This window comes from Capsicum annuum, chromosome 10, assembly GCF_002878395.1.
Source record: "Capsicum annuum cultivar UCD-10X-F1 chromosome 10, UCD10Xv1.1, whole genome shotgun sequence".
In the NCBI taxonomy this organism is placed as follows: Eukaryota; Viridiplantae; Streptophyta; class Magnoliopsida; order Solanales; family Solanaceae; genus Capsicum; species Capsicum annuum.
Window position 1 is genome coordinate 60,325,460 of NC_061120.1, and position 27,895 is coordinate 60,353,354.

Sequence of the window (27,895 nt, forward strand, 5' to 3'; positions counted from 1 at the left end):
GGCACTAGATCGAGCAACCACACTCTGTTTCTTCCTATTCAAGGACACCAAATTACCTCCTACTAAAACACAATATCCAGATGTAGAACGTCTACCAAAAGGTGATCCTGCCCAAACAGCATTTGTATATCCAACGATATGCTCATGGCCTCGACCCTCGAAGAGTAGTCCTTTACCTGGAGATGACTTTATATATCGCAAAATACGAATAATTGCATCCCAATGACTATCACAGGGAAAGTCAAAAACTGACTTACAACACTCACAGGAAAAGAGATGTTAGTTCTAATTGATCACATTCAAATTCAGAGAAACCCTGGAATGAACAAAATGGGCAATCCTAAGCCAAATCCTATTTTCTGAAAACAAAAAAAAGGTTCAGAAAAAAATGATAGGTGCAGAGACTCAATGGAAGCTATTCTAACAAATGGAGTTACATGTGTTGGTAGAGGAATCTTTACATCGAAAATTCAGAAAGAAAAAAGAATGAAGTGAAGGATAAGCGTATATACATACGAATTGAATACTATATCAAATGTCTATATCTTCCAAGATCACTGAGTGGCTCCCCCTGTCCTGGCAAAATTTTAGCATTTGGATCCATAGGAATGTCAATGGGTCGACATCCCATCATTCTTGTCTCCTCAAGAATGTCTAAAGCATACTTGCGTTGAGAAATAACAATACCTAGAAAGTATTTCAATCTGCCAAGGTCTTTAGACTGGAAATGCTGAAAGAAATGTTGCTTCAAGTTAGTGATACCATCTTGATCATTGCCGGTGATAACATCGTCAACATAAACCACCAAATAAATACACAGAGTTGGTTCAGAATGGCGATAAAACACTGAATGATCAGCTCCACTACCAATCATGCCAAACTCCTAAGTCACAGTGCTAAACTTTCCGAACCAGGCTCGAGGGGACTGTTTCAAACCAAAGAGACTTGCGCAATCAGCATATAAGGCTACTAGACTCTCCCTGAGCAACAAAACCAGGTGGTTGCTCCATATAGACTTCTTCCTCAAGATCACCATGCAGAAAAGCAGTCTTAATCTCCAACTGATAGAGAGACCAAAGACGAACAACAGCCATAGAGAGAAAAAGACAGACTGATGTTATTTTAGCCACAGGAGAGAAAGTGTCACTATAATCAAGCCAAATATTTGTGTAAATCCTTTGGCAACAAGGCGAGCCTTCAGCCGATCAACCTGACTATTTGGACCAACTTTGACCGTATAAACCCAACGGCAACCAACAGTAGATTTACCTGGAAGGGAAACAAGCTCCCAAGTACCACTAGTATGTAAAGCAGACATCTCATCAATCATAACTTGTTTCCATCCTGAATGCGAAAGTGCTTCACCTGTAGTCTTAGGGATGGAAATGGAGGACAGATGATACAAAAGCATAATAGGGTGATGACAAACGATGATAACTCAAGAAAGTATCATGTGGGTTAGCATTACGAGTGGATCTTATACCTTATTGAAGTGCAACTGATTGGCTAGAAGGAGGCAGGTCCGCAGTAGGGGAAGCGTCAGGCACATGACATTAATAATCTGGGACTGATGCTGGATGCGAGCGGGGGTGGTAAGTCAAAAGTGGTGGCACTGTAGCTAGAGATGGAGAAGTAACCGTAGATTCCTCAAAGATTGGTATGGGTAAGACTGGAGATATGGACAAAACCTCAGAGATATTAAGATGATCAGAAGATGTATAGTAAGGTTGAGTTCAAAGAATGTGACATCGGCGGACATAAGGTAGCGACCCAAATCAGGTGAATAGCATCGATACCCTTTTTGAACTCGAGAGTACCCAAGGAAGACACATTTGAGAGCACAAGGGGCTAATTTATCTTTTCTTGGGGCTAAGTTATGAACAAAACATGTGCTCCAAAAAACACGAAGAGGGATAAAGTAGAAATGTGACTGAGGAAATAGTATGGAATGGGGAACCTAATTCTGGATCGAAAATGATGGCATTGACTGCATCATCCCAAAAACGCAGCGGAACATGGGATTCAATAAGAAGAGTGCGAGCAATCTCAATGAGATGCCTATTTTTCCTTTCTGCTACATCGTTCTACTGAGGGGTGTATAGACATGATGTCTGGTGAATGATTCCTTGATGAGTCATAAACTCCTGAAACTGGGAGGATAAGTATTCTAAGGCATTATCACTACGAAAAGCACGAATAGAAACACCAAATTGATTTTGTATTTCAGCACAAATTACTTTGAATATAGAGAATAACTCGGAACGATCTTTCCTCAAGTAAATCCAAGTACATCTTGAAAAATCATCAATGAAAGCAACAAAGTAACGAAATCCTAAGGGTGAACTGACTCTAATAGGACCCCAAATATCATAATGAACTAATGAGAAAATAGACTCTGAGAGACTCAATACTACGTGAAAATGTAGCACGGACGTGTTTCCCAAGTTGACATGACTCACAATCTAATGTGGATAGACTAGACACACTAGACACCATCTTTAGTAGCTTGGATAGACTTGGATGTCCTAAATGTTTGTGAATAAGGTCGGAAGGATCTGTAGCGGAGCATGCTGTGAAGTAATTTGAAGAGGTAAGATGGTAAAGACCTTGTGATTCATGTCCTATGCCAATTGTCTGTCCCGTTTTGCGGTCCTGCATTAGACAAGAATCATCAAAAAAGGTTATACTACAAAAGGGCACATGTCAAACGACTAATAGATGTAAGATTAAAAAGACAACCAGGGACATAAAGAACAGAGTCTAGAGTGACAGAAGATAGGGGTTTGGCTTGTCCAACTCTTTTTGGCTCTGTTCGAATTCCATTAGCTAAAGTAATAGCAGGAAGAGATTGTGAATAAACAATATCAGACAGAAGTGATTTGTCACCAGAAATATTGTCTAAAGCACCTGAGTCCACAACCCATGATCCAAAGGTAGGAGATTGTATAGTTGAGGCTATTAGTAGAAATATATGCTTACTTGCTTGATACTGAAGATACTCATTATATTCCTTGAATACACCCGTTGATCACCTGTGGTGTTAGACTGAGCAATATGAGCATTTTTAGGTGATTGACCATGCAAAGAATAGTTATTCCACGAGTATGTCCAATCTTATTACAATAACTACACTTAGGTCGAGAATAGCATACGTCACGAGTATGTCCAAACCTTTTAAAATAACTACACCTAGGTCGAGATCTTCCAAATCGACCTTCCCCTCGTTGATTCTTCATAAACTCTGACATCTGAGTTTTTGATCTCCTCATTAAGATTCAAATTTAATCGTGAAAAAGAAATACTGTCGGAATTTGGCCGGGAAAAAGAAAAGTTGTCGGATATAAGATCTGATGTCCGAAAGTTGCTCGAAATCAGAAAATAATCATATGAGCAGCCTTGGAATGAATAAGCGAGGCTATTGAAAAAAAAAACCGCCGAAGAAGTCACCGAAATTTAGGTTCCGGCGATCGGAATCTTGAAAGACTTGTCGAAATCTGGAAAAGAGTACCTGGTTGGAGTTGTAATGGATCGGCAACCCCAATGAAAAAGGAACAACTCAAAAAATTTGATCGGAAATAGGCTCACGCGCAGGTGCGTCTCACCGAAATTTCAGAATTCAAGCAAGCGCGTGTAGGCGCGTAGATGGTATTTTTCCAGCGATTTTGGTTGGGTGTTTGTCGCCTGAGCTTCCCAATCCTCTTGGTGGTGGTGTATTTGTCACACAACCCAAAAATAAAAAAAGGCACAAATCAGTGACCAAAATTGGTGCATGGTGACTGAGTTTTTTTTTTTTTTTTTAAGTTTCTCACCAACTTTCTAACACCATGTGAGAAAATAACGGAGAACAATTATTATTGACTAGTTGTGTCTACATAATGATATTGACACCCTATTTATAGACACTACATTACAATCCTTTTCTAAGTAGGATTTTGTATACTATTCTTATTCCTATTCATATTCTAACAAAACTTAAGGAAGCCTAGCGAGTAAGAGCAAGCATCATGAAGCTAACATTTTAGTCTACCTGCCTTTGACGACGTATCATAGTAGATAAATCCGTATATGGAAGCTTTGGATCTATTTTGCATTCCATAAGGATTCCACCATCATAATCTTTAATATACCTGGATAAAGAATTAGCATAAGCAGTTGAAGAAAATAAGGTAATTCAGAACATCAAAATAAGTCTGAGCCTTTTTTTTATTTCTTTTATTTTCTATTTTCCTGTTCTCTCTTTTTTTGGGTTTGAGGTGAGTAAAGGAGATCAGGAGGAATAAGATAATAGAGAACCCTTATAGAAGCATATTGAATTATGCCACAAAAATTACTTCGGGAAATGGAATCTGTTCCATGGAAACTTACCCTTGCCAACACTCTTTCTCTAAATAAATCTCTTTCGTGAATCCCTGCAAGCCATTGTAAGAAGTTAAATCATTGAAAAGATGAGAATAAGGAATGATAGAGCTTCTAAACAACCAAGAAAGAAGATAACAAGTAAATCACCAGAAGTTATCCATGATTATGTTAGATAATTGATGTAGATATAAATGTCCCACGTTGGACAAGTGTGTATGTACTCATCGAATTCCATGTATATAAATAGATAGAAGCACAGGACGTAGTACCTATGTTTGCATGAACTATTTTCCTATGTTATATTTCTCACACGGCATCAGAATTTGGTAAGAAAATTTATCGCTGCTCAACATACCAGCAACTCTGTGGAGAAGAAATCAGTCACCACAATTTTTTACAGTGACCACAAGGTTGTCTGTGTTAACATTCTTTTCAGTCTCTGTGTTGTGCAAAACCATCATACGGTAGATCAGCCTCAGACAAGCAAAAACCGAAAAACAGCTCCCATCATGCATCGGATGCACCACCGATAGTGACGTATACGGGTGAAGCTTCCGACACGTGTTAGGTGGATGGAGCAGTTTTTGGCCACCTTTAAAGCAGGTCTCTATTCCTTAGTGTTTGGCAATTCATTCTGCACCCACCCCCTTGCCATTTTTATCCCGTTTCTGGTCACTGGAAACCTAATCCAATGGCTCCAATAGCTTTTTCAAGCGATATCTCTCTTTATCATCAACATCTGTGGATTCGTCTTTCATTGTGGGTTTTGCTGCAGCTTCTACTCTGTCCTTTCAATTTTCAGTATTTTCCAGCGAGACTCCGACCACTTTCTGCCAGCTAGAAGTTCTATTCGTCTTTCATAGTGGGTTTTGCTGCAGCTTCTACTCCGTCCTTTCAATTTTCAGTATTTTCCAGCGACTCTCCGACCACTTTCTGCCAGCTAGAAGTTCTCTAACCATTTTCAAGGAAGTTCACCAGATTTCTTGGCTATATTTTGTGATTATTTGTTAATATTTGGTTAGAAATCTCTTCAATCCAACCATGTCTTTCATATTTGATTCTTTTAGTTCCAAAACTATTGGAGTTATCTGTCAAGCACAGTACATATGACTTATATGCACCAACTTGAGGGGATGTCTTAGACAGTTAATGTAGATGTGTTTATACTTGGGGGTCGTTTGGTAGAGTTTAAAAAAATGCATTAGCTTTGTGTATCACTAGAACCTTCTTTGGTATACTTATTCAGCCTATGTATAACTAATGCAAGTATACACTCTGCATGGTTTTAAGGTATGAATAACTAATAATGAGATTCTATGGTGGGTTCTAATGTATGCATAAGCATGGTTAAAGACAAAATCTCCCCTCAAACCTTTTCTACATTCCTTCCATCATATTTGTGGAGGGTATTTTTGTAAACAAATACTTTTTAAGAAATTATCCAATGCATGTTATTTTTAATAAACCAAACCTAACACTGCCTAACAGTTGTATCAATTTTATACTGGTTGACCCATTTTTCTACTACAATTCTGATCAAAGGTGACGTTGACTCATTTTTCTAGCACGTTTATGATTAAAGATGTTGCCAACAAGTCCTCCATATATTTTATCAAACAGCTCTCTTTCAAAAGTCAACTAGATAAAACTTTGATCACAATTTTCTTAAGCATTGAACAACTTGAAGATCATTTTTTTATGAGCCATACTAATCTTCATCTGGTTCTCTTGTCCTAGGGTTCTCTTTCGGAAAATGAGTAAAACAATGTAGGCAATAGTGATAATTGCCAGTTTGTCACACTTGAACAAACGAAATATAACATAAAAAGTGAAGCAGAAACAATGATTGATGCAAGCCGAGCTTCATCGATATCTCGGATTGAAAAATTGAAGCTCAAGAACATACTAAAGTAGAAGTACAAGGCTCCACGTGGAAGACTACTCTGAGAAGGGACGAAGAGGTTACGAACAAAAGTGGTAATTCATTGAGATGCAAGCCTCATACTTCAGAATGCCCTTATTTCATTACGGGTATTTTTGTAACAATTAGCATAGGCAATAGCAATGGAGGAGCTACCTTTGCTCCGGGGGTTCATTCGAACCCCCTTCGACGGAAAATGATACTATTTTTACATTAGTTTTACATGGTTAAAACTATTTTTTATTCATAGACGTTAAACCCCCTTCGATTAGTTCGTATATTTACTTTTGAACCCCCTAAATGAAAATCCTGGCTCCACCACTAGGCAATAGGGTTAGAAATGAGATTATTCCGGAGAAAGTGGAAGTGGCTTTGGTGGAGGACAAGATGCGAGAAGTGAGATTGTGTTGGTTCAGGCATATGATGAGGAGGGACGTGGATGCTCCAGTACGGAGGTGTGAGAGGCTGGCTATAGATGATTTTAGGCCGGGTAGAGGTAGGCCGAAAAAATATTTGAGGAAAGTGATTAGGCATGACATGGGCAGTTACAGCTTCCAAAGGACATGACCCTTGATAAGAAGGTATGAAGGTACATGGATTAGAGTAGAGGAATAGTAGGCAGGAGTACATCTGTACTAGTCGGGAAAAGTGTTTTGTTTGTATTTGTGCCTGCAGTTTGTAGTAGCCTCTTGTTCGTGGTGTTTTGGTGTTGTCTATGATTTCGAATAGCTAGTTTATAGTATTACTTTGTGGGTATCTTCTCTTTTATTATCTAGCGGTGTGATATCCCTTTTTATTGTTAGCTTTTATGTTTTTTTGTTTGTTATACTGTTATCGGTCCTGAGTCGGGGGTCGAAAACAACCTCTCTACTTCATCTGAGGTAGTGATATGGGTTGCGTACATTTTCCCCTCTCAAGACCCCACTTTGTAGGAATACACTAGGTATGTTGTTGTAGCTTAGCCAATAGTGGAGAATAGTTCCTTTAGAAATAGATTATTTGAGACTATTCTGTGATATTGAGATTATGTGTTAAACTCTTGTAAGAGTGAGGTTAAGGCCTTTGTTGCTATTGGGATTGCTTGCTTGAGGAATCATTCCTTGTAAGGGTCATCTCGTGAGAGTAAGGTTAAGGCCTTTGTTGCTATTCGAAGTTAATGGGATTACTTGCTTGAGGAATCATTCCTCACGAGGGTCGTCTTCATTGATTAGGTGTGTTAACTCCCGCATTAGTGGGATGAGGAAAAAATACAACATACCCGATGTATTCCCACAAAGTGGGTCTAAAGAGGGTAAGGTGTACACAGTCCACACCACTACCTCGGACGAAACGGAGAGGCTGTTTTCGATAGACCCTTGACTCATGACAAATAACAGTATAGAAAAGCATAAAAACAACAAATAAATGGGATAACACACCAATAAAAAATAAAAGAAACAGGACACCCACAAAGTAATGCGATACACAATTTATCCAGAAATCCCAAACATCACCAAAACACCACGAACAAGGAACTACAAGATACACGCATAACACTACGACTACATGCACAGAAGAAAACAAAGCACACCTTCCTACAAGCCAGGACGCACTCTTACACACTAACCCTCTACTATAATCAGCTCCCTCCACACCTTCCTATCTAGGGTCATGTCCTTAGTAAGTTGTAGTTGATCTATGTTATGTCTAATCACCTCCCTCCAATATTTCATCAGCCTACCTCTAACCCGTCCAAAGCCATCCATAGCCAATCTCTCACACTCCAAACTAGGACATTCGTACACTGCCTAAAAACTTTAGCTTGTACACAAATACAGCAGTCCCTTCCTAAATCCTTATGAATTCCTCTTTGTAGGTTTTCATCACATGGCCAAACCACGTTAACCGCATTTCCCGCATCTTGTCATCTACCAAGGCCACTCCCACCTTCTCCCCAATACTCTTATTTTGAACCTTATCTCTCCTAGTAAGTCTGCACATCTATCGCAACGTCCTCATCTCCGCCACCTTCAACTTTTGAAAGTACGATGCCTTGACTAGCCAACACTCCGCTCATACAACATACTCGATCGAATTGCCACTCTATAGAACTTTCCTTTCAATTTAGGAGGCACCTTCTTACTGCACAAGACTCCTGAATCGAGCCTCCAGTTCAACCACCCTAAACTAATACGATGTGTGACATCCTCGTCTATCTCTCCATCTCCCTGAATCATAGATCTAAGATACTTGAAAATATCTCTCTTTTCCCTTGTGCAAATCCTCCATCCTCTCCATATACTCCTCCACTAGTCTCCTCACGAGATGAATGGCCTCAGCAGTCGAGCGACCAGGCATGAAACCAAACTGGTTCTTGAAAATAGTCACGATCCTCCTTAACCTCAACTCTACCAACCTTTCCCAAACCTTCATAGTGTGACTCAACAACTTGATACCCCTATAATTGTTACAACTCTTAATGTCACCTTTATTTTTGTATAAACAGATATCGTACTCCATCCCCAAGCTTCGGGCATCCTAAAAATAATGTTAAACAACTCGATCGGCCTCACCATACCTACCCCGCCAGTGCTCTTCTAAAAATCCACTGAAATCTCATCTGGCCCAGACGCCCTACCCCTACGCATCCTACAAACAACACCCTTAACCTCTTCAGCCTTTATACGCCTACAATAACTGTAGTCACAACACCTCTCTAAGGGCTCCAAGGCCCCCGCTCAAAGCCTTTGTCCCCCGTCATTCAAGAGTTTATGGAAATATGGCTGCCACCTCCTCCTAATGAAAAAGTCCTCCATCAATTCTTCGCCATCCTCCTCTTTGATGCGCTTCACTAGGTCAAGGTCACTGCCCCTCCACTGTGTAGCCTTAGCTATAGCCTATACAACTTTTTATCACTGTTTTTCTCCTTTAATCCGCATATAAGCTCTCAAAAGTTGTTGTTCTAGCCGTCATAACTGCTAACTTAGATTTTTTATGGCTAGCTTATACTCCTCCCTATTCATCCACTTCTCATCTTCATCCTTGCTGTCAACCAACTTAGCATAGGCCACCTTCTTGGTCTCCAACTTCCTTTTCACTTCTTTGTTCCACCACCAGTCCCCCCGATGTTTGCCAAAACGGCCTCTCAGACACCCAATACCTCTCTAGATATCTGCCTGATGCAACCAGCAGTCGATTCCCACATATTGTCCTCATCCCCTCTCCTCTCCTAAGCCCCTATGGTCGTCAACTTCTCCCCTATCTCCAAGGCACTGACAAAAGTCAAGCTACCCCACTTAATTTTTGGTCGATCCACCAACCCCCCCTTTACTTTTTGCCGTACTTTATTTCCAAGTCCATCACTAGAAGCTTATGCTGGATCGATGGGTTCTCACTAAGAATAACCTTACAGTCTTTACATAACGCTCTATCTCCCTTCCTAAGGAGCAAAACGTTTATCCGAGTCTTGGCCACCGAACTACAAAAGGTAATAAGGTGTTCTCCCTTCTTCACCACCAACCTAAATGCCCTAGCAAAATCAAAAGAGACTCATTATTCATTTCTCTCCCCAAAACTGAAACCTTCATGCACATTATCATAACCTCACGATAATGACTCGTTGTGCCCATTGAAATCCCCTCTTACGAAAAGCTTTTCAGTGTTCGGAACGCCTCTCACTGCCTCATCCAACACCTCCCAAAAGCTCTTCTCCTCCTCGTCCAAGTCCGCTTACAGAGCGTAGGGTCACGTCATCTTTTCGACCTTACCAATATAACTGTTCACACTTTTTCAGTAGTCAAATCTAATAATGTGCCGGCTTCCGAATAGTTTCAGCAATCTAGGATTTTTTCGACGTCACTAATTTCGTTGTCGTATGATTAAGTCAGAACCCTTAATGAGATCACAAATCAAACATCACAGTCTATGAAGAATCCATAAGGGAGAGGTCGTTTTGAAAGATCTTGAGCTAGATGTAGCTATTGTAATAGGCTTAGATAAACTCGCGAGATATGTCTCAACCTAAGTGCAGTTATTGTAATAAGTTTGGACACACTTCTGAAATATGTTATTCTCTGCATAGTCAACTACCTAAAAATGCTCATGTTGCTCAAACTAACACCATAGGTAATCAGTGTGATTTATTTATCTAAAAAGGAATACAATGAGTATCTTTATTATTGAACAAGCAAGCAGACATACATTCTCCTACCTTTGGATCATCATGATCCGATAATGGGTTATGGAATCTAGCGTTTCTAATCATATTTCTAGTGATAAATCACTTTTGTCAAATATTGTTTATTCACAGTTTCTTCCGGCGGTCACTTTAGCCAATGGTAGCCAAACCAAAGAAAAAGGAGTTGGACAAGCTAATGCCTTGTCCTCTCCTCTGTCACTTTAAATTATGTTCTTTAAGCCTCCGGTTGTCCTTTTAATCTTCCGTAGGTCAATCATTTGACCCGTGCCCTAAATTTTGGCATACTATTTCTTGAGAACTCTGTCATTCATAACCATAGTGCGGTACAGACAATTGGTGTAGGATATGAATCACAAGGCCTCTACTACCTCATCTCTTTTAACAACCCTGTAGCGTGTCTAGTTACAGCTTCTCCAGAAGTAATTCACAAATGTTTGGGAAATCCTAGTTTATTCTAGCTACAAAAGATAATGTCTAATTTGTCAACATTAGATTGTGAGTCGTGCCAACTTGGTAAATACACTCAAACTACCTTTCATCGTAGTGCTGAGAGTCGTGCAGTTCACTTTGTTATTTAGAGTCCTAGTAAAACCAATTCAGCCTTAGGGTTTCCTTATTTTGTTAGCTTTATTGATGATTATTCAAGATGTACTTGGACTTTCTTAATGAAAGATCGCTCTGAATTATTTCTTATATTTAAGAGTTGTGCTAAATACAAAATCAATTTGGTATCTCTATTCGTACCTTTCGTAATGATAATGCCTTAGAATACATGTCCTCCCAATTTCAACAATTTATGACTCATTATGGAATTATTCATCAAACTTTTTTATCGTACAACCCTTAGCAAAATGGAGTAGCACAGAGGAAGTTTAGGCACCTCATTGAGACTGCTCATACTCATCTCATTCAATTCTATGTTTCGCAGCATTTTTAGGTAATGCAGCTCTCCCATCTTGCTATTTAATTATCTTGTTATTTAATTAATTGGATGCCCTCATCTAAAACGCGCTTAAGCTCAGAATTGAAGCTCAAAATGTGTTGAGCGCTTCGCCTCGTTTAATGTGCGCTTAAGTGTCGTTATCAATTTTCTAAGGCATACTTTTCCTTCCCAATAAGCCTCTTCTGAAGAGACGACACTAAACAATTGATATTTCACGTTATCGTAATATTTTATTCAATTTCTTTGCTCATATTTTTTCAGTCATGCTTATACTTATTAATCTTAAACTAACCATATATATTTGTATTTTTTTCTACCTTTGCACTTTTTTTCACTAAAGCCCACACTTCATTCACGTTTTGCACTTAAAGCCCGAACTGATCTTGGGCTGTTTTGCGCTTTTCGTTTTTGATAATGCTGGCAGAATAGAGTAGCAAAGAGAAAGAATAAGCACTTCACCGAGACTGCTCGCACTCTTCTCATTCAATCCCATGTTCCGCTGTGTTTTTGGGCAATGCGGTTCTCTCATCTTACTATTTAATTAATTAGATGCCCTCATCTTCCATTCAAAATCAAAGTCTTTATTTAGTATTGTTTCCTCGGTCATCTCTACTCTCTTCCCCTCATGTTTTTGGGAGTACATGTTTTGCTCAAAACTCAGCAAGATAAATTAACCCCTTGTGCTCTCAAATGTGCCTTTCTTGATTATTCTCGAGTACACAAAAGGGGTATCACTGCTACGCACCTGATCTTCACCGGTACCTTATGTCAGCTGATGTCACATTCTTTTAGTCTCGACCTTACTTTACATCTTTTTCAGATGCTGAGCATCCTAACATATCTAAGGTCTTACCTATATCAACTTTTGCGAATCCTATCATTACGTTGACATCTCCACCCATAAGTCCACCAGTCTTACTTGCACAGACTATTGAGGAATCTACAATACTTTCTACAACTCCATTCATAGCGCCACCACTCCTGACTTATCATCGTCATCCACGTACAACATCAAGCTCAATTGATTCCCGTCCTGCACCTAACCCACACCTAATATAGAATTGTTTCCTCTTAATCAATCGATAGCACTTTGAAAATTTAAATGGTCCACTCATGATACTAACCGTGTTATCATCGTTTGTCATCACCCCATTATGTCTTAGTATCATCCTTAAGTCCACGAAAAAACACTTTCTCATCAAGGATGGCAACAGGTTATGATTGATAAGATGTTTGCTTTACATGCAAATGGTACGTGGGAGCTTGCTTCTCTACCTTTAGCTAAACCAATTGTTGGTTGTCGTTGGGTTTTTCCGGTGAAAGTTAGTCCAAACAGCCAAATTAATCGGCCTAAGGTTCGCCTAGTTGCCAAAGGGTATATTCGGATATTTAAGCTTGATTATAGTGATACTTTCTTTACCATGGCTAAAACAACATATGTTCGTCTTTATTTATCCATGGTTGTTGTTCAACAATGGCCTCTTTATCAATTGGTACTAAGAATATTTTTCTCCATGTTGACCCTAAGGAGGAAGTCTCTATAGAGCAACCACTTTGTTTTGTTAGTTAGGGGGAATCTAGTCTAGTGTGTTGATTGAACCGGTCACTTTACGGTCTGAAACAGTCTCCTCGAGCCTGGTTTGAAAAGTTTAACATAGTAATTCAAGAGTTTGGCATGAATCATAATGAAGCTAATCACTATGTGTTTTATCGATATTCTGCTCCAAATCTACGTACTTATTTGGTGTTTTATGTCAATGATATTGTTATTACCGACAATAATCAAGACGGTATCATTAGTTTGAAGCAACACCTCTTTCAACATTTCCAAACTAAAGATCTCGACAGACTAAAGTATTTTCTAGGTATTGAAGTTACTCAGTCCAAATCAGGTATTGTTATTTCGCAACACAAATATGTCTTAGACATTCTCAAGGAGACAGGAATGATGGGATGTAAACCCATTGACACACCTATGGATCTAAACACTAAACTCCTGCTAGTACAAGAAGAGCCACTCGGTGATCCTGGAAGATATAGGTGTTCGGTTGGTAAGTTGAATTATCTTACGGTGAACAGACTTTGACATTTCCTATCCTGTGAGTGTTGTAACTCAATTTATGGATTCCCTTGTGATAGTCATTTAGATGAAGTTGTTCCTATTCTGTGATATATAAAGTCAGCTCCAGCTCTAGGTAAAGGACTACTCTTCGAGGATCGAGGTCATGAGCAAATCGTTAGGTATTCATACGCTAATTGGGCTAGATCACCTTGTGGTAGACGTTCTACAGTCCGATATTGTGTTTTAGTATGAGGTAATTTGTTGTCCCAAAAATCTAAGAAACAGTGTGGTTCCTCAATCCAATACACAAGCAGAATATCGAGCAATGTCGGTAGCCACTTGTGAGCTAGTTTGGATCAAACAGCTGTTGGGAGAGCTAAAATTTGGACAAAACAATCAGATGTAAATTGTGACCAAACCTTTTTATATCGCATCAAATCTGGTATTTCGTGAAAGGACTAAGCACATTGAGATTGATTGTCACTTTGTTACAAAGAAAATTTTCTAGAGATATTGTTACAGAATTTGTGAAATCGAGTGATCAGCTTGAAGATATTTTCACCAAATCCCTTACTGGTCCGCGTATTAATTACATTTGTAGCAAATTCGATAAATATGGCTTGTATGCACCAGCTTGGGGGGAAGGGGGTTAGAATAGGAGTAGGAACATGAATAGTATATAGAATTCTACTTGGAAAAGGATTGTAATGTAATGTCCTACTTGGAAAGGATTGAAATGTGGTACCTAAAAATAGGGTCTCAGTGTAATAATGTAGATACACAATTCAATAATATTTTTTTCCTATATTTCTGACATGGTATCAGAGTCAAGCCCATCCCAATTATGATTACCAACGTTGACCCCCATACTAAAAATTGTCCACGCACCATATGTTCAATCCTAGACATGAGGCGAGGTGTTAAAGTCCCACATCAGCGGAATGAGATGGTCTCCTTATATAGACTTGGGCAATCCTCCTCTCGTGAGCTAACTTTTGCGATTGAGTTATGCCCAAGATCCATTTCTTTACAATGTGCTTGTTCAAATCCATAATTGAAGGTCTTAGCTTTCTATAGCTATTATTGTCAATTAATTCCTTTACTTATGTCTATATCTCGTCCTTTATGTTAATTTCTTGTTCTTAGTGATGTGGTTTCAATTTCCGTGATTCCATATTGTATCAAAGAGTTAGGTAAGTCACTATTTTCATTGAACTCCTGAATAATATATGATTCATAAACAGAGTGCATTCACATAAACATGAATTTGGTGAATTGAGTGGTGAAGTTTGTTGCAAAGAATAGCACCACACTAAAATAAAAACCAATTAAGTACCTGTTTGACAAAGTAACCAACAGCGTTGTTGTCAGCATATGTTAGAAAATGAGTCAGTCCATCCACATCGCGCGCATGCTGCTTTAAGTGATTCATCAGTCTAGTGCCATAGCCCTTAACTTGTTCATCGGCTGTAATAGCACAAAAAGCTATCTCCCCAAACTTCTGGCTACAGCATCAACAAAAAGAATTACATCAACAAGATATAGATAAAATAATTAGTAGAATAGAAGAAAAAATATTATAATCACACCCCTATATATAAGGCACAATGAAGAAGCTGAAGCAGGCTACTCATCGTCAACATGCTTGCTTCAGCAGCCTGCTTCAGCTGCTTCAATCGTGATTTTACTATATTATCAACAACAACAACAACAAACCCAGTATATTCCCACCAAGTGGGGTCTGGGGAAGGTAGAGTGTACGCAGTCCATACCACTACCTCTAACGAAGTAGAGGTTGTTTCCGATAGACCCCCGGCTCAAGACACGGGACAATATACAAAAACATCCAAAGTATGAAACATGATAAAACTAACATAGATACGACATCCACAAAAATAATGTACATTACCAAACAAAAAAAACCAAAACCCCCTTAACTACTGACTACAATTCATCCATCCACCTTATCCCTCTATCCTAATGTTTTTCCTCCAAACCTTCCTATCTAAGGTCATGTCCTCAGTGAACTGAAACAGCTTCATGTCGCGTCTAATCACTTCTCTCCAGTCTTTCTTCGGTCTACCCCTACCCCGCTTGAAACCATCTAACGCCAGCCTCTCACACCTGCAAACTGGGGCATCCATGCCCCTCCTCATCACATGACCAAACCATCTCAACCTCACTTCCCGCATTTTTTCCTCCACCGATACCACTCCCAACTTCTCCCGAATAATCTCATTCCTAACCTTGTCAGCCCTTGTAAGACCACACATCCAACGCAACATCCTCATTTCCGCCACCTTCAACTTTTGGATAAGAGAGTTCTTAACTGGCCAACAATCCGCTCCATACAACATAGCCGGCTGGACTGCAACTCTATAAAATTTGTCTTTAAGCTTGGGAGGCACCTTCTTATCGCATAAAATTCCCAAAGCGAGCCTCCATTTCATCCAACCTGCCCCAATATTATCTTTAAGTAATTATTATAAGTCATTTACGTATTAAAAATTGAAAATATTTGATTAAAAAAAAAATAGATATTTATGACATGACTGTTTCAGCTGCTTCAATCGTGATTATATCACTCATAATTAATTATTATAAGTCATTTAAGTATTAAAAAATTAATCATATTTAATAAAAAAATAAAATAGAGATAAAATGATAAATTATTTTTTGATATTTTAAATTAACTTGACGTCTTATATGGGACCACTTAAAAAAAATTCACAAGTATTTTTTATAATAATTTTACTAAATTTTACTATGTCACTTCTAATTAGTAGAATAGAAGAAAAAATATTATAAATTACAATAATTAAAAAATTAAATAATTTCAAAAATATAATTGACTATCAACGGCACAAAAGTTTGAACAACTTAAAATATTGTTACACAAATTTCATCAATGTAAATATAGTAATATATACCTAACTTAGAATTTATCAACCAAACAAATGAAAGTTCTAATTAAGTAGTAGAATTATACATAAAGTAAAAATTTTAAGGATCAACATTGGTCGTGTGTAGCACGACGTAAGCCGACTAGTAAAACAAAATGACACAACTGAACAAATTAAACAGGTCTTCCACAATCTTTTTTTTTCTTCCGGAGAAAATGTAAATCAGCATATTTTAGAATTAAAATCTACTTATCACTCCATCCCCAAAAAAATATTAACTTTCTATTATTTTATTCAAAAGTAGTTGCAAAATACTATTGATTTCTTCTAATGGGAGCCTTTTTCCATTCTATATTAATATATTAAAATCATTTTGGATAACTATTGAGAATTAATAGAAATATATTTTATTGTTATAATGTTTAGGTAGAATTGGAATAGGATAAGGATTTTATTTTTATTTGTTTGATAATCATGGTGTCAAGGCCAGTTTGTGCACACCTCAACTAATTCCACGGTATACTTGTTACCTCGCACCAACAACAGGTACTAGGTAACTCTATCCATATAGTAGCGTTCAGGGGAGTGTGAAGCGGAAAAAGGCAACAAGGCCCTATTTCGCTTAAAGCGTGAAAAACAAAGCTCGCTTCACTTCAGTGAAGAGCAATTTTTAAAAAAGACCAAAGTAAAAGTTCAACGACAAGATATATAAGCAAATGTCCAATCTAAATACTAACAACTAGATAGCACAAAATCCTCCATCGTAAAAGCAAAATCAATACTAAAACACAAATTCTTTCAGATGAAGCAACTTTGACAAGCAATAATGTTTAGATACCACCAATGAGATGATGTTTGTGACAACCCCTTTTGTAATCTTGTTACAAAATAGACATTGAATATAGGTCTTAACAGTATCGCACAACGCTTCGCATCACGCATTATGCGATGTGACCGCATCACAGATGTGAAGCGCAGTTTAATAAAAAAAATACCTAATAGAGCATTCAAACAGTAAGTTATAATTGAAAGGACCACAACAACTATATAATCAACAATAAAGACAATATATATAAGCAAAAATTTGAATGAAACACCAACACCAACAAACAGTTCAACAAAGCAAAACAAACCCAAAAAAGGAAAAATCAAATCTAAATTAATAATGTTTCAATTAAAGCTCTTTTAGTTCATTAAGATTGTCCAAATCTTCTATTCCTTGAATATCACCATAATGCTAATCACCTTCAACTTCCCCATCTCGTGTTGAAATAGCAACTTCTTTTCCTTTATCGTATAAGCTTGAAGTACTACCCCATAAGCCATAACAACACTCATCAATTCCATTTGCCTAAGCAACAACATCCCAAGTGAAATCAATATCTCCATCAAAAATTGATTCATCTTCGGCATTCTCAATACCAATTAGCCATTCATTGGCATCATCAATGTTGTCCAAGCTAATTGGATCAAATCCATTGAGAGCCTTGTAACGACGCCCCAAAGTTCTGTTGTACCTTATGAACACCAAGTCACTGAGGCGCTTTAAAGTTAGTCTATTCCTCTTTTTGGTATGGATCTGCAAATAAATATTGGCAAGTAGAAAGTCAAGACATCTGAGATATAATACACTTATCTCAATATACTAAAGTTTTTCTTTAACTCTTACGCGTTCGAACACGCTCCAATTACTTTCACACCCACATGCTCTACAAGTTAGACCCAAAATTTTGATGGCGAACTTTTGTAACTCTGGAGTTTCTGAACCATGAAGTCTCCACCATTCAACTATTAAAGTAAAGTACTTATTCAAAATTAGCAACTATAAAGAAATAGCTTAAAGTGTTAATGAAACGCCCCGAACTATGGCCTTTGCAAATTTCTCGAGTCTTGGAACTTTCTGTTCATCAAACGACTCACACCATAAGTCGTATGGCGTGGTGACGGGTCTAGGGACCCTAGTCGTATGTTGGTTAGTGTGTTGTTAGCCATGTTTTGTCCTAGTTACGAGAGACTCCATACGAGTCGTATGGTCTTGTGACGAGAGGTTTAGGGTCTAATCGTATGTTGTCCAGTGTCTAGCCCTTGATGTTCTGCCTTGGATACGACTTGATGGTACAAGTCGTATGCTGTAATAACGAGTTGGAGCAAGGAAGTCATAAGTTGGACAGAATGTGATGTCCAACCTTTTGATCTTGTGATGACTTAAAGGTACCACTAGTATGTTGTGGTGAAAAGTTGACTTGTGAGTTTTCCACAACTTTTAAGCTGAGGGTGTTTTAGACATTTCCCACCCCAAGCCCTTAAGATCCCACGTCTTATAACACTTTTTGGTCATTCAATCTACACTTGAGAAGATTAAAACACTCTCTAAACTCTCTCAAAAACCTCTCAAGAAGATTGGGCTAAGGTTTCTACAAGGTGGTTATTTAGAGGCTAAGGATCAAAATCGCTCCATGAATCTTCGTAACTCAGGCATGTGACTCTTCCTTCATTGTTAGATCACAAAAAAAACATGTGTTACATTGTTCATGAATCATTAATGGTGGTTTTGAAAACCATGGTTGAGGGTTTGAATGCATAATGTTGAGTATTGTTTTCTCATAGTTTAAATCGTGATTATACATGTTTTGATAATGGTTTCGCACATGTGGTGCTTGGGAATTGTGATTTAAACTAAGGGGTCATGGTTAACCCTAACTTGATGGTTTTTGTCTTGAATAATGGTTTGATAATGGTATGCCCTCAACCTGTTTGTGAAATTGCCTATGAGAATGATCTTGTCACATTGAATTGTGTTTTGAACTACGGCACTGGCCTAATAATGTAAGTGGTTGTTAAATGGTTTTATGAAAGCCTTGTTTGCCATAAATTGGTTTGAATAGCTAAATGGGTTCGAGTCCCTAAATGTTGAATTCAATTGGTCTTTGTTTAGACAATGGGTTCGAGTTGACTAATAATGGTTATAGCATGTTGCAAGATTGCAAATGGGGTTGATATGACGATACCAACGGGATGCCTTTGGTAAGTAATTGGAATAATGGTTGAGTAGGTGTAATGAATGTTTTAATTGGGTTTTAAAGTGGGATGTGTAGTCAGACCATGAAAGTGGAGTCCGAAGAACTAACACTGAAAACCGCGCTAGCCGATGCGCGTGTCTATATGACCTAGAGGTTTGAGTCTCCCGAATGAATATATGAATGGGAGACAAAGTCAAGCTACCCCACTTAATTCTAGGTCGATCTTCCACACCCCTTTTCTTTTTGCCCTTCTTGATTTCCAAGTCCATCATCAGAAGCTTATGTTAGGCCGAAAGATTCTTGCTAGGTATGACCTTACGGTCTTTACATAGCGTTATATCACTCTTCCTAAAGAACAAAAAGTCTATCTGAGTCTTGGCCACCAAACTACGAAAGGTAATACAGTGCTCCTTCTTATTCGATAAGCTCGAATTCGCTACCACCAACACAAAGGCCCTAGCAAAATCCAAAAGTGTGACTCTTCTTTCATTCCTTACCCAAAAACCCAAACCTTCATGCACATCATCATAGCCTCTCAATAACGACCAAATATACAACAACAACAACAAACCCAGTGTATTCCCACATAGTAGGGTCTGGGAAGGGTAAGATGTACTCAGTCCATACTACTACCTCCGGAGAAGTAGCAAGGCTGTTTCCGATAGACCCCCAGCTCAAGACAAAGAATATTAATCAAATCCACAAAAAAAGCACGTAACAAGATGACAAGACATAAATACACCACCCACAAGGAAGATAACGACCAAATATGCCCATTGAAATCACCACCCACAAAAAGCTTCTCACTGCTCGGGCCGCATCTTACCACCTCATCCAAAACCTCCCAAAAGCTTTTCTTCATCTCCTCGTTCAAGCGCATTTGCAGAGCGTAGGCACTAATAATGTTCAACGTAGACCCTCCAATAATCAACTTAATCGACATCAACCTATCATTGACCCGCTTAACCTCCACCACCAGGCCCTTAAGCTCTTCATATACTACGATACCTACCCCATTTCTATGCCTTAGACAACCAGAGTACCATAACTTATACTCGTCCACACCATTCCCCTTAGAACCTACCCATTTAGTCTCTTGGACACAAGCTATGCTAATCCTCATCTTCCTAAGAATCTTCACGAGCTTTATTGACTTACCTTAAAGAGTCCCCAATATTTTTATACTTTTCAATTATTTAATATTATTTTATTTTAGATTTTCAATTCTTCTTCTTTCCTTACTTTTTCCCATAATCCATGGCTAAAAGTTGCACATTCATGTAATAATTTTTTTCAATTATCACATTCTCAACACACACACACACTTATAATTAAAAGGGTTTCTCAACAGAAAGCTTATAATGAGGTACACAATCAAATAGAGGAAAGCAAGGTTGTCAAAATTTGATTTTCTAGTGAAGGTTGAATGATATCAATCTCTACTTTTGGACCTTGGATTTTGATTTATAAGGTGTAAAATCTGAGGAAGCTGATCTAATAGTGGTTCCAAAGAAAACATATACATGGTCCACTCCATTGGAGAAAAATGGCACCGGCGAACAACGGCCAACCAACCCTACATCTAATTTGTCTAAAAAGCAAAGTTGGTCTTTCTTTTAATATATATATATATATATATATATATATATATATATATATATATATTCATAATATTAAGCCCATTATTAAATTTATTTACAAAGAAAAAGAGAAAAGCATAGATAAGGGAAAAGACAATGAGGAAGATGGTCGGCGTAGGAAAATCTAGGTAGCAAGAAAGAGAAAAGAGAAGAAGGAGAAAAAGAAAACCTAAAAAGGAAAAATTAACATATTAAGAATAGTTTTTAAGTATAACTACATATGGACCGTTTGGAGCATTTTTAATGTTATTTTTTCCTTTTCACACACTTCTGAGAAATTGTGTGCCATGTCACCTACAACAACAACAAACCCAGTATATTCTCACATAGTGGGGTCTGGGGAGAGTAGAGTGTACGCAGTCCATACCACAACCTCTAACGAGGTAGAGAGGCTATTTCCGATAGACCCCCGGCTCAAGATAAAAGGCAGTATAAGAGGCAGTATACAAAAAACATCAAAAGCATAGAACATGATAAAATAACAAAGATACGACATCCACAAAAAGTACCTTACCAAACAAAGGACACCACAAATCCCCAACCTACTGACTACAACTCAACCACACACTTAGCGCTCTATCCTAATGTTTTTCCTCCATATCTTCCTATCCAGGGTCATGTCCTAAGTCAGCTGTAACTGCTCCATGTCACGTCTAATCACTTCTCTCCAGTATTTCTTTGGTCTACCCCTACCCTGCTTGAAACCTTCTAAGGCCAACCTCTCACACCTACGAACTGGGGCATCCGTGCCCCTACCTACTGACTACAACTCAACCACACCCTTAGCCCTCTATCCTAATGGTTTTCCTCCATATCTTCCTATCCAGGGTCATGTCCCCAGTCAGCTGTAACTGCTCCATGTCACGTCTAATCACTTCTCTCCAGTATTTCTTTGGTCTACCCCGACCCCGCTTGAAACCTTCTAAGGCCAACCTCTCACACCTACGAACTGGGGCATCCGTGCACCTCCTCATCACATGACCAAACCATCTCAACATCACTTCCCGCATTTTATCCTCCACTGATACCACTCCCACCTTCTCCCGAATAATTTCACTCCTAACCTTGTCTGCCCTTGTGAATCCACACAACCAACGCAACATTTTCATTTCCGCCACCTTCAACTTTTGGACATGAGAATTCTTAACCGGCCAACACTCCGCTCCATACAACATAACAGGTCGGACTGCAACTCTATAGAATTTACCTTTAAGCCTGGGGGCACCTTCTTATCGCATAAAATTCTCGAAGCGAGCCTCCATTTCAACCAACCTGCCCCAATACAATGAGAGACACCCACATCTATCTCTCCATTCCCCTGAATCGTAGACCCGAGATACTTAAAACTATCCCTCTTGCAAACCGCCTGAGAATCCAACTTTACTACCACCTCCTCCTCAAGTCTCGAGTCATTAAACTTACACTCCAAGTACTCCGTCTTAGTCCTACTCAATCGGAAACCTTTAGACTCCGGGGTTTCTCTCCAAATCTCTAGCTTATCATTAACCCCTTGTCGCGATTCATCAATCAAAACTATATCATCCGCGAAAAGCATAAACCAAGGCACCTCGCCTTGTATATTACGCGTCAGCACATCCATCACCAAAACGAATAAAAACGAACTAAGAGTTGATCCCTGGTGCAACCCTGTCAAGACTGGGAAATGTTCAGAATCTCCTCCCACTTCCTCACCCGAGTCTTCACCCCCTCATACATATTCTTAATCGCTCTGATATACGCCACCGGAACCCCCTCGCTTCTAGGCATCTCCATAGAACCTCCCTAGGGACCTTGTCATACGCCTTTTCCAAGACTATAAACACCATGTGAAGATCCCTCTTCCTCTCTTTATACTGCTCTACCAGTCTCCGCACAAGGTGAATTGCCTCAGTCGTGGAGCGACCAAGCATAAAACCAAATTGGTTCTCCAAAATAAACACAAACTTCCTCAACCTCCGCTCCACCACCCTCTCCCAAATTTCATCGTGTGAACTTAATACCCCGGTAATTGTTGCAACACTGAATGTCACCCTTATTTTTATATAGAGGAATCATCGTGCTCCATCTCCTCGCCTCGGACATCTTTGCTGACTTGAAAATATTGTTAAACAAATTGGTCATCCACCTCAACCCTGACCCACCAGAGAACTTCCAAAAATCCACCAGAATCTTGTCGGGCCCCGTCGCCGAAGTGTTGTTGAAGTTTCGCCGGGATCTGGCCGTCTGCTGACGTCGTCCTACCTGTTTGACCGCTGCTGCACCGTTGGTCCGTTGCCGTATTCAATCTGACGATCAACCCGTGAATATACAGCAACCACGAGGGAGGGGGAGGGCAAACGATAGAGAGAACTGGGGGGGGGGGGGGGGTGAAGCTTGGTGAATGGGTTCAACTTACCTGTTTCCATTGCCGGCGTCGGAGTCTACCGGTCAGACGAGGTTTACTGGTAGAAGAACGTTCTATCGTTTGATACAAACACTTTCTTTTTCCCTGTTAGTACAAAAGAGAGAATGGAAGACAGCAATTCACTTGCTTAGCGTCGTCCTTATGTGCCATGTCACCCGTTAAGTATAATGTCACTTCAAACTAAAACAGGAGGTCTGAACTCAACTGCTCTTACCTTTTCAGGGATAAGAGCTACGTAAGTGGCATCCAAGATCTTTTCAAACACTTAGTGATCATGAAAGTATTGCATCGTCCCCATGATATCTTCCTTAACGAACTCCTAGAAATTCTGGAAAAAGTTCATTGTGAATCCATCTGGACCCTTATCAATTGCACAAGATCTAATGCTTTCCGATACCTCTTCCTTCTCAAAGTTTCTTTGCAACCAACTTTGTTCATCATTTGAGACAACTGTTGCTCCTTTGAACATTTGAGACAACTGTTGCTCCTTAGAGTATAAAATCAGGTCTCCACTCTTCTGTTTCTTTGAAAAGATACTGATAGTAGCTTTGGATGGCACTTTTAATTGCTTCTGGTTTAATGATGGCTTATCCTTCCACCTCCAATAAATCTAAAAAATTATATCTCTAGTGCACATTAACCATCCTGTGAAAAAAACTTAAGTATTCATGTCTCCATTCTTCAACCATTGCACTCTTGACCTTTGGCTCCGTGCTATTTCCTCCCTCTTTGCCACCTCTTCAAACTCTATGGCTAAATGGGTCTTTTGAACTAACTCATCATCAGCAGCAGTGAGATTTCTTAGCTCTTGTACACCTTCCCATGTCCCCAGTTGTTCTAGCACCTCTTCTTTTCTTTGCTTCCAATTTCCCTAATTGTTTCTGCTCCATTGCACCAACTCCTTTTTGAAGAGTTTTAATTTGTTGGCTAGAAAGAAGGCAGGCCTGCCATTGCTAGGAAAACGACTCCAACAGTCTTTGACCTTGTCTTAAAATCCCTCTACTTCAAACCGCCAGTTTTCGAAAAAAAAATTCAAATTTGAAATAAGACTTCTTGAATTTCCAATCCCTACACATGAGAAGAATAGGGTTGTGATCACACCCTATCCTCGAAGTGATGTCTGCTTGACCTGTAGAAAAATGTCCTCCCAATCAACTGAACAGAGGAACCTATCTATCTTGGATGCACTGTTAAGATTCTCCCCTCTCCTCCAACTAAAGGATCATCTAAATAAAGGAGGATCTACCAACTCAAGATTATTAATGCTCTCAGAGAATTTGACCATTGCTCTTGAGATTCTATGACAATTAGTTCTTTCTATGACAAATCTTGTAACATTGAAGTCACCACACACCACCCTGGGTCCCTCACAGATGTTTCGATGTTTCTACCACCTGCTAACTCACTCCACAATTCTCTTCTAGTCACCATGTTAAAATCTGCATATACAGCACTCGGAACCAGATTAAGTCCTAGTTAAGACCCGAGAATTTGCATGTGATCAGTTGACCAGCTACCTCAACCAGCTCCCCCTCCAATTCCCTTTTATCCCGCATAATCAGAATCCCTGCTTTGTTGCCCCTAGCCTCCAAATGTTTTTCCCCCACCCACCTATTATCCCATAACTCTTAATAGATTTTAACATTTCCTTCTAATTTAGTTTCTATAAGAACATATATATTTGCTCCCCGCTGGTGAACTAATTGCTTCACCAGCCTCCTCTTATCCTCCCCATTTAACCCCCTAACAATCCAAGAAATGATTTTTACTTTCATTGATCACCGATTGGAGGCCTCCTCCCTTTCCACCATTCACTTCTAGGTTCCCATCTTTGTATTTTATATCACATATAAAAAAATTATGAACCTTTTTTGGGACCAATTAATTAGTATTTTAGTGTTGTTGCTGGGGAGATAGGAAATAGCTATTTACTCTCTCTCTACCCTCTCTAACGGCTCTCTCACTCTCTCCCTACCCCCTCTCTCTCGCCTCGCCCCGGTCCACGGCCTTCGGCGCCGACCGTCGGCGCCGACCCGACCCGACCTCCGGCCCCGACCACCGGTCCCCGACGTCGACCGCCGTCGCCGGCCGAACGGCTTTCTCTCTCTCCCTACCCTCTCTCTCTCGCCCCGGTCCCCGGCCCCGTCGCCGACCTTCGGTGCCGACTCGATCCGACCTCCGGCCACGACCGCCGGTCAACGGCGCCGACCCCCGTCGCCGACCGCCGGTTCCCCCCCCCCCCGCTGGTCACCCCCCCACCCTTCTCTGTCCATACCCCCCACCCCCCTCCTCCGGCGCCGGTACAACAGCCCAACAGCCGAAGCTCGGTCGCCAGCAGCCGCAGATCCATCTCAGCAGCGAAATCCCCCGGAAGCAGGTCGACGCGGGGCTTGGTTGCCGGCGCGGTCTACAAGCGAAACCCGGTGACTTCTAACCTTTGTTATTTCATTCTTCATTCTGCATTCTTTCATTCTTCGTATTATACTAGTAATTGAGTATAGTTTGGTTGCTGGAGTATTTCTTTGAATTTGAATTTGTGTGAGCCTTGTATTACGTGCTGCTGCTTTGCTATTACCATCGTTTATGTCTTTATATTATCTTTATATTCTCTTATACTTTCGTGTAGTTGTGGCTGTGGGCGGTAATGGGTGGATAGGGTCATGTCCGAGGGGGTTGGGGCGTGGGGCCGTGGTGGGGGCGGGGGATGAGGAAAGGGCGGGAGCGGGAGGGAGGCCAAGGTTTGGCCGCGGGGGGTAGTGGAGGGAGTGCGGGTAGTGACGGTAGGCTGAGGGTTGGGTCTTGGAATATAGGGACCCTTCAGGGTAAGTCCATAGAGCTTGTGAAGACCCTTAGGAAGAGGAAGATCAACATTGCGTGTGTTCAGGAGACCAAGTGGGTAGGGTCTAAGGCTAGGGATGTGGATAGTTACAAGCTGTGGTACTCTGGGAGCGAGAGGCGTAGGAATGGAGTTGGCATCTTAGTAGATGAAGAGCTTAGAGGTCAGGTAGTAGAGGTGAAGAGGATCAACGATAGGTTGATGACTATTAAGTTGGTCATTCGGGGGTTTACCCTGAACGTGTGTAGTGCCTATGCGCCGCAAGTGGGATCAGAGGGGAGGAGAAGATGTGGTTTTGGGAGGCTTTGGAGGAGGTGGTGAGAGGCGTGCCTAGCTCGGAGAAGATTTTCGTAGCAGAAGATTTCAACGGGCACATCGGGGCGCTACCGGGAGGCTTTGGTGATGTGCATGGTGGTTTTGGTATTGGGGAGAGAAATGAAGAGGGGGCTACCCTATTGTAGTTTGCGAGGTCCTTTGGGCTGGTGGTGGTGAACTCGGGCTTCCCGAAGAAGGACGAGCACTTGATCACCTTTCGAAGCGCGATAGCCAGGACCCAGATTGACTTTTTGTTGCTTAGGAAAGGGGATAGGGCGTGGTGTAAGGACTGTAAGGTCATCCCGAGTGAGAATCTTTCGACCCAGCATAGGCTCTTGGTTATGGATTTGGGTATAAAGAAGAATAGAAAGAGGAGAAGTAGGGAGTGTAGACCTAGAATTAAGTGGGGCGGCCTGACGCCAGTGAATGCGTGGGAGATAGGGGAGAAGTTGGCGGGAATGGGGGTGTGGGAGTGTAGGGGAGACGTGGATAGTATATGGGATAGGGCGGCTAGGTGCATCAGGGAGAATGCAAGTGAGGTGTTGGGGGTTTCTAGGGGCCGGGCAGGGCACCATCAGGGGGATTGGTGGTGGAATGAAGAGGTGGAGAAGAAAGTGGGGACCAAGAAAGGGGCGTATGCCAAGTTGGTGGAGAGTAAGGACGAAGAGGAGAAGCGGGTAAACAGGAAAGAGTACAAGCTAGCGAGGAAAGAGGCTAAGTCAGCAGTCATGGCAGCTAAGACGGCCGCCTTTGAGAGCTTGTATGCAGGGTTACAGGGGAAGGGAGGGGAGAAAAAGTTGTTTAGACTCGCTAAGGCTACGGAGAGGAAGGGTCGTGACCTCGATCAGGTGAGGTGCATTAAGGGGGAGGACGGTAGAGTGTTGGTGGAGGACGGCCACATTAAGAATAGATGGCAGTCGTACTTTCATAGGCTCTTGAATGACGAAGGGGATAGAGCTATTGTGTTAGGGGATCTAGAGCACTCTGAAGAGTGTCGGGATTTTAGCTATTGTAGACGTTTTAAGGTAGAAGAGGTTAGACAGGCTGTTCGCAGAATGCGAAGGGGTAGGGCGACAGGGCCGGATGAGATACCGGTGGAGTTTTGGAAGTTCGTTGGAGAGGCTGGTGTTAGGTGGTTGACTGGATTGTTTAATGAAATCTTCAAGACGGCAAAGATGCCCGAGGCTTGGAGGTGGAGCACCATGATACCTCTCTATAAGAATAAGGGGGACATCCAGAGTTGCAATAACTATAGGGGGATTAAGTTATTGAGCCACTCTATGAAGATCTGGGAGAGAGTGGTCGAGGTGAGGCT

The 27,895-nt window shown here is 40.4% G+C and overlaps 1 protein-coding gene across 4 annotated transcripts in view; it reads right to left on the bottom strand.

Moving 5' to 3' along the window:
- Window positions 1-27,895, bottom strand: part of LOC107845455 (histone acetyltransferase GCN5) — a 57,081-nt gene that overhangs the window by 17,808 nt on the left and 11,378 nt on the right. For all 4 annotated transcript variants that reach the window (XM_016689795.2, XM_047397937.1, XM_047397936.1 and 1 more), the window contains 3 exons: window positions 14,799-14,967; window positions 4,366-4,409; window positions 4,028-4,127 (listed from right to left, as the gene is read on the bottom strand). In XM_016689795.2, the coding sequence (XP_016545281.2) occupies window positions 4,028-4,127; window positions 4,366-4,409; window positions 14,799-14,967 (313 nt within the window). The remainder of the gene's footprint in view (window positions 1-4,027; window positions 4,128-4,365; window positions 4,410-14,798; window positions 14,968-27,895) is intronic.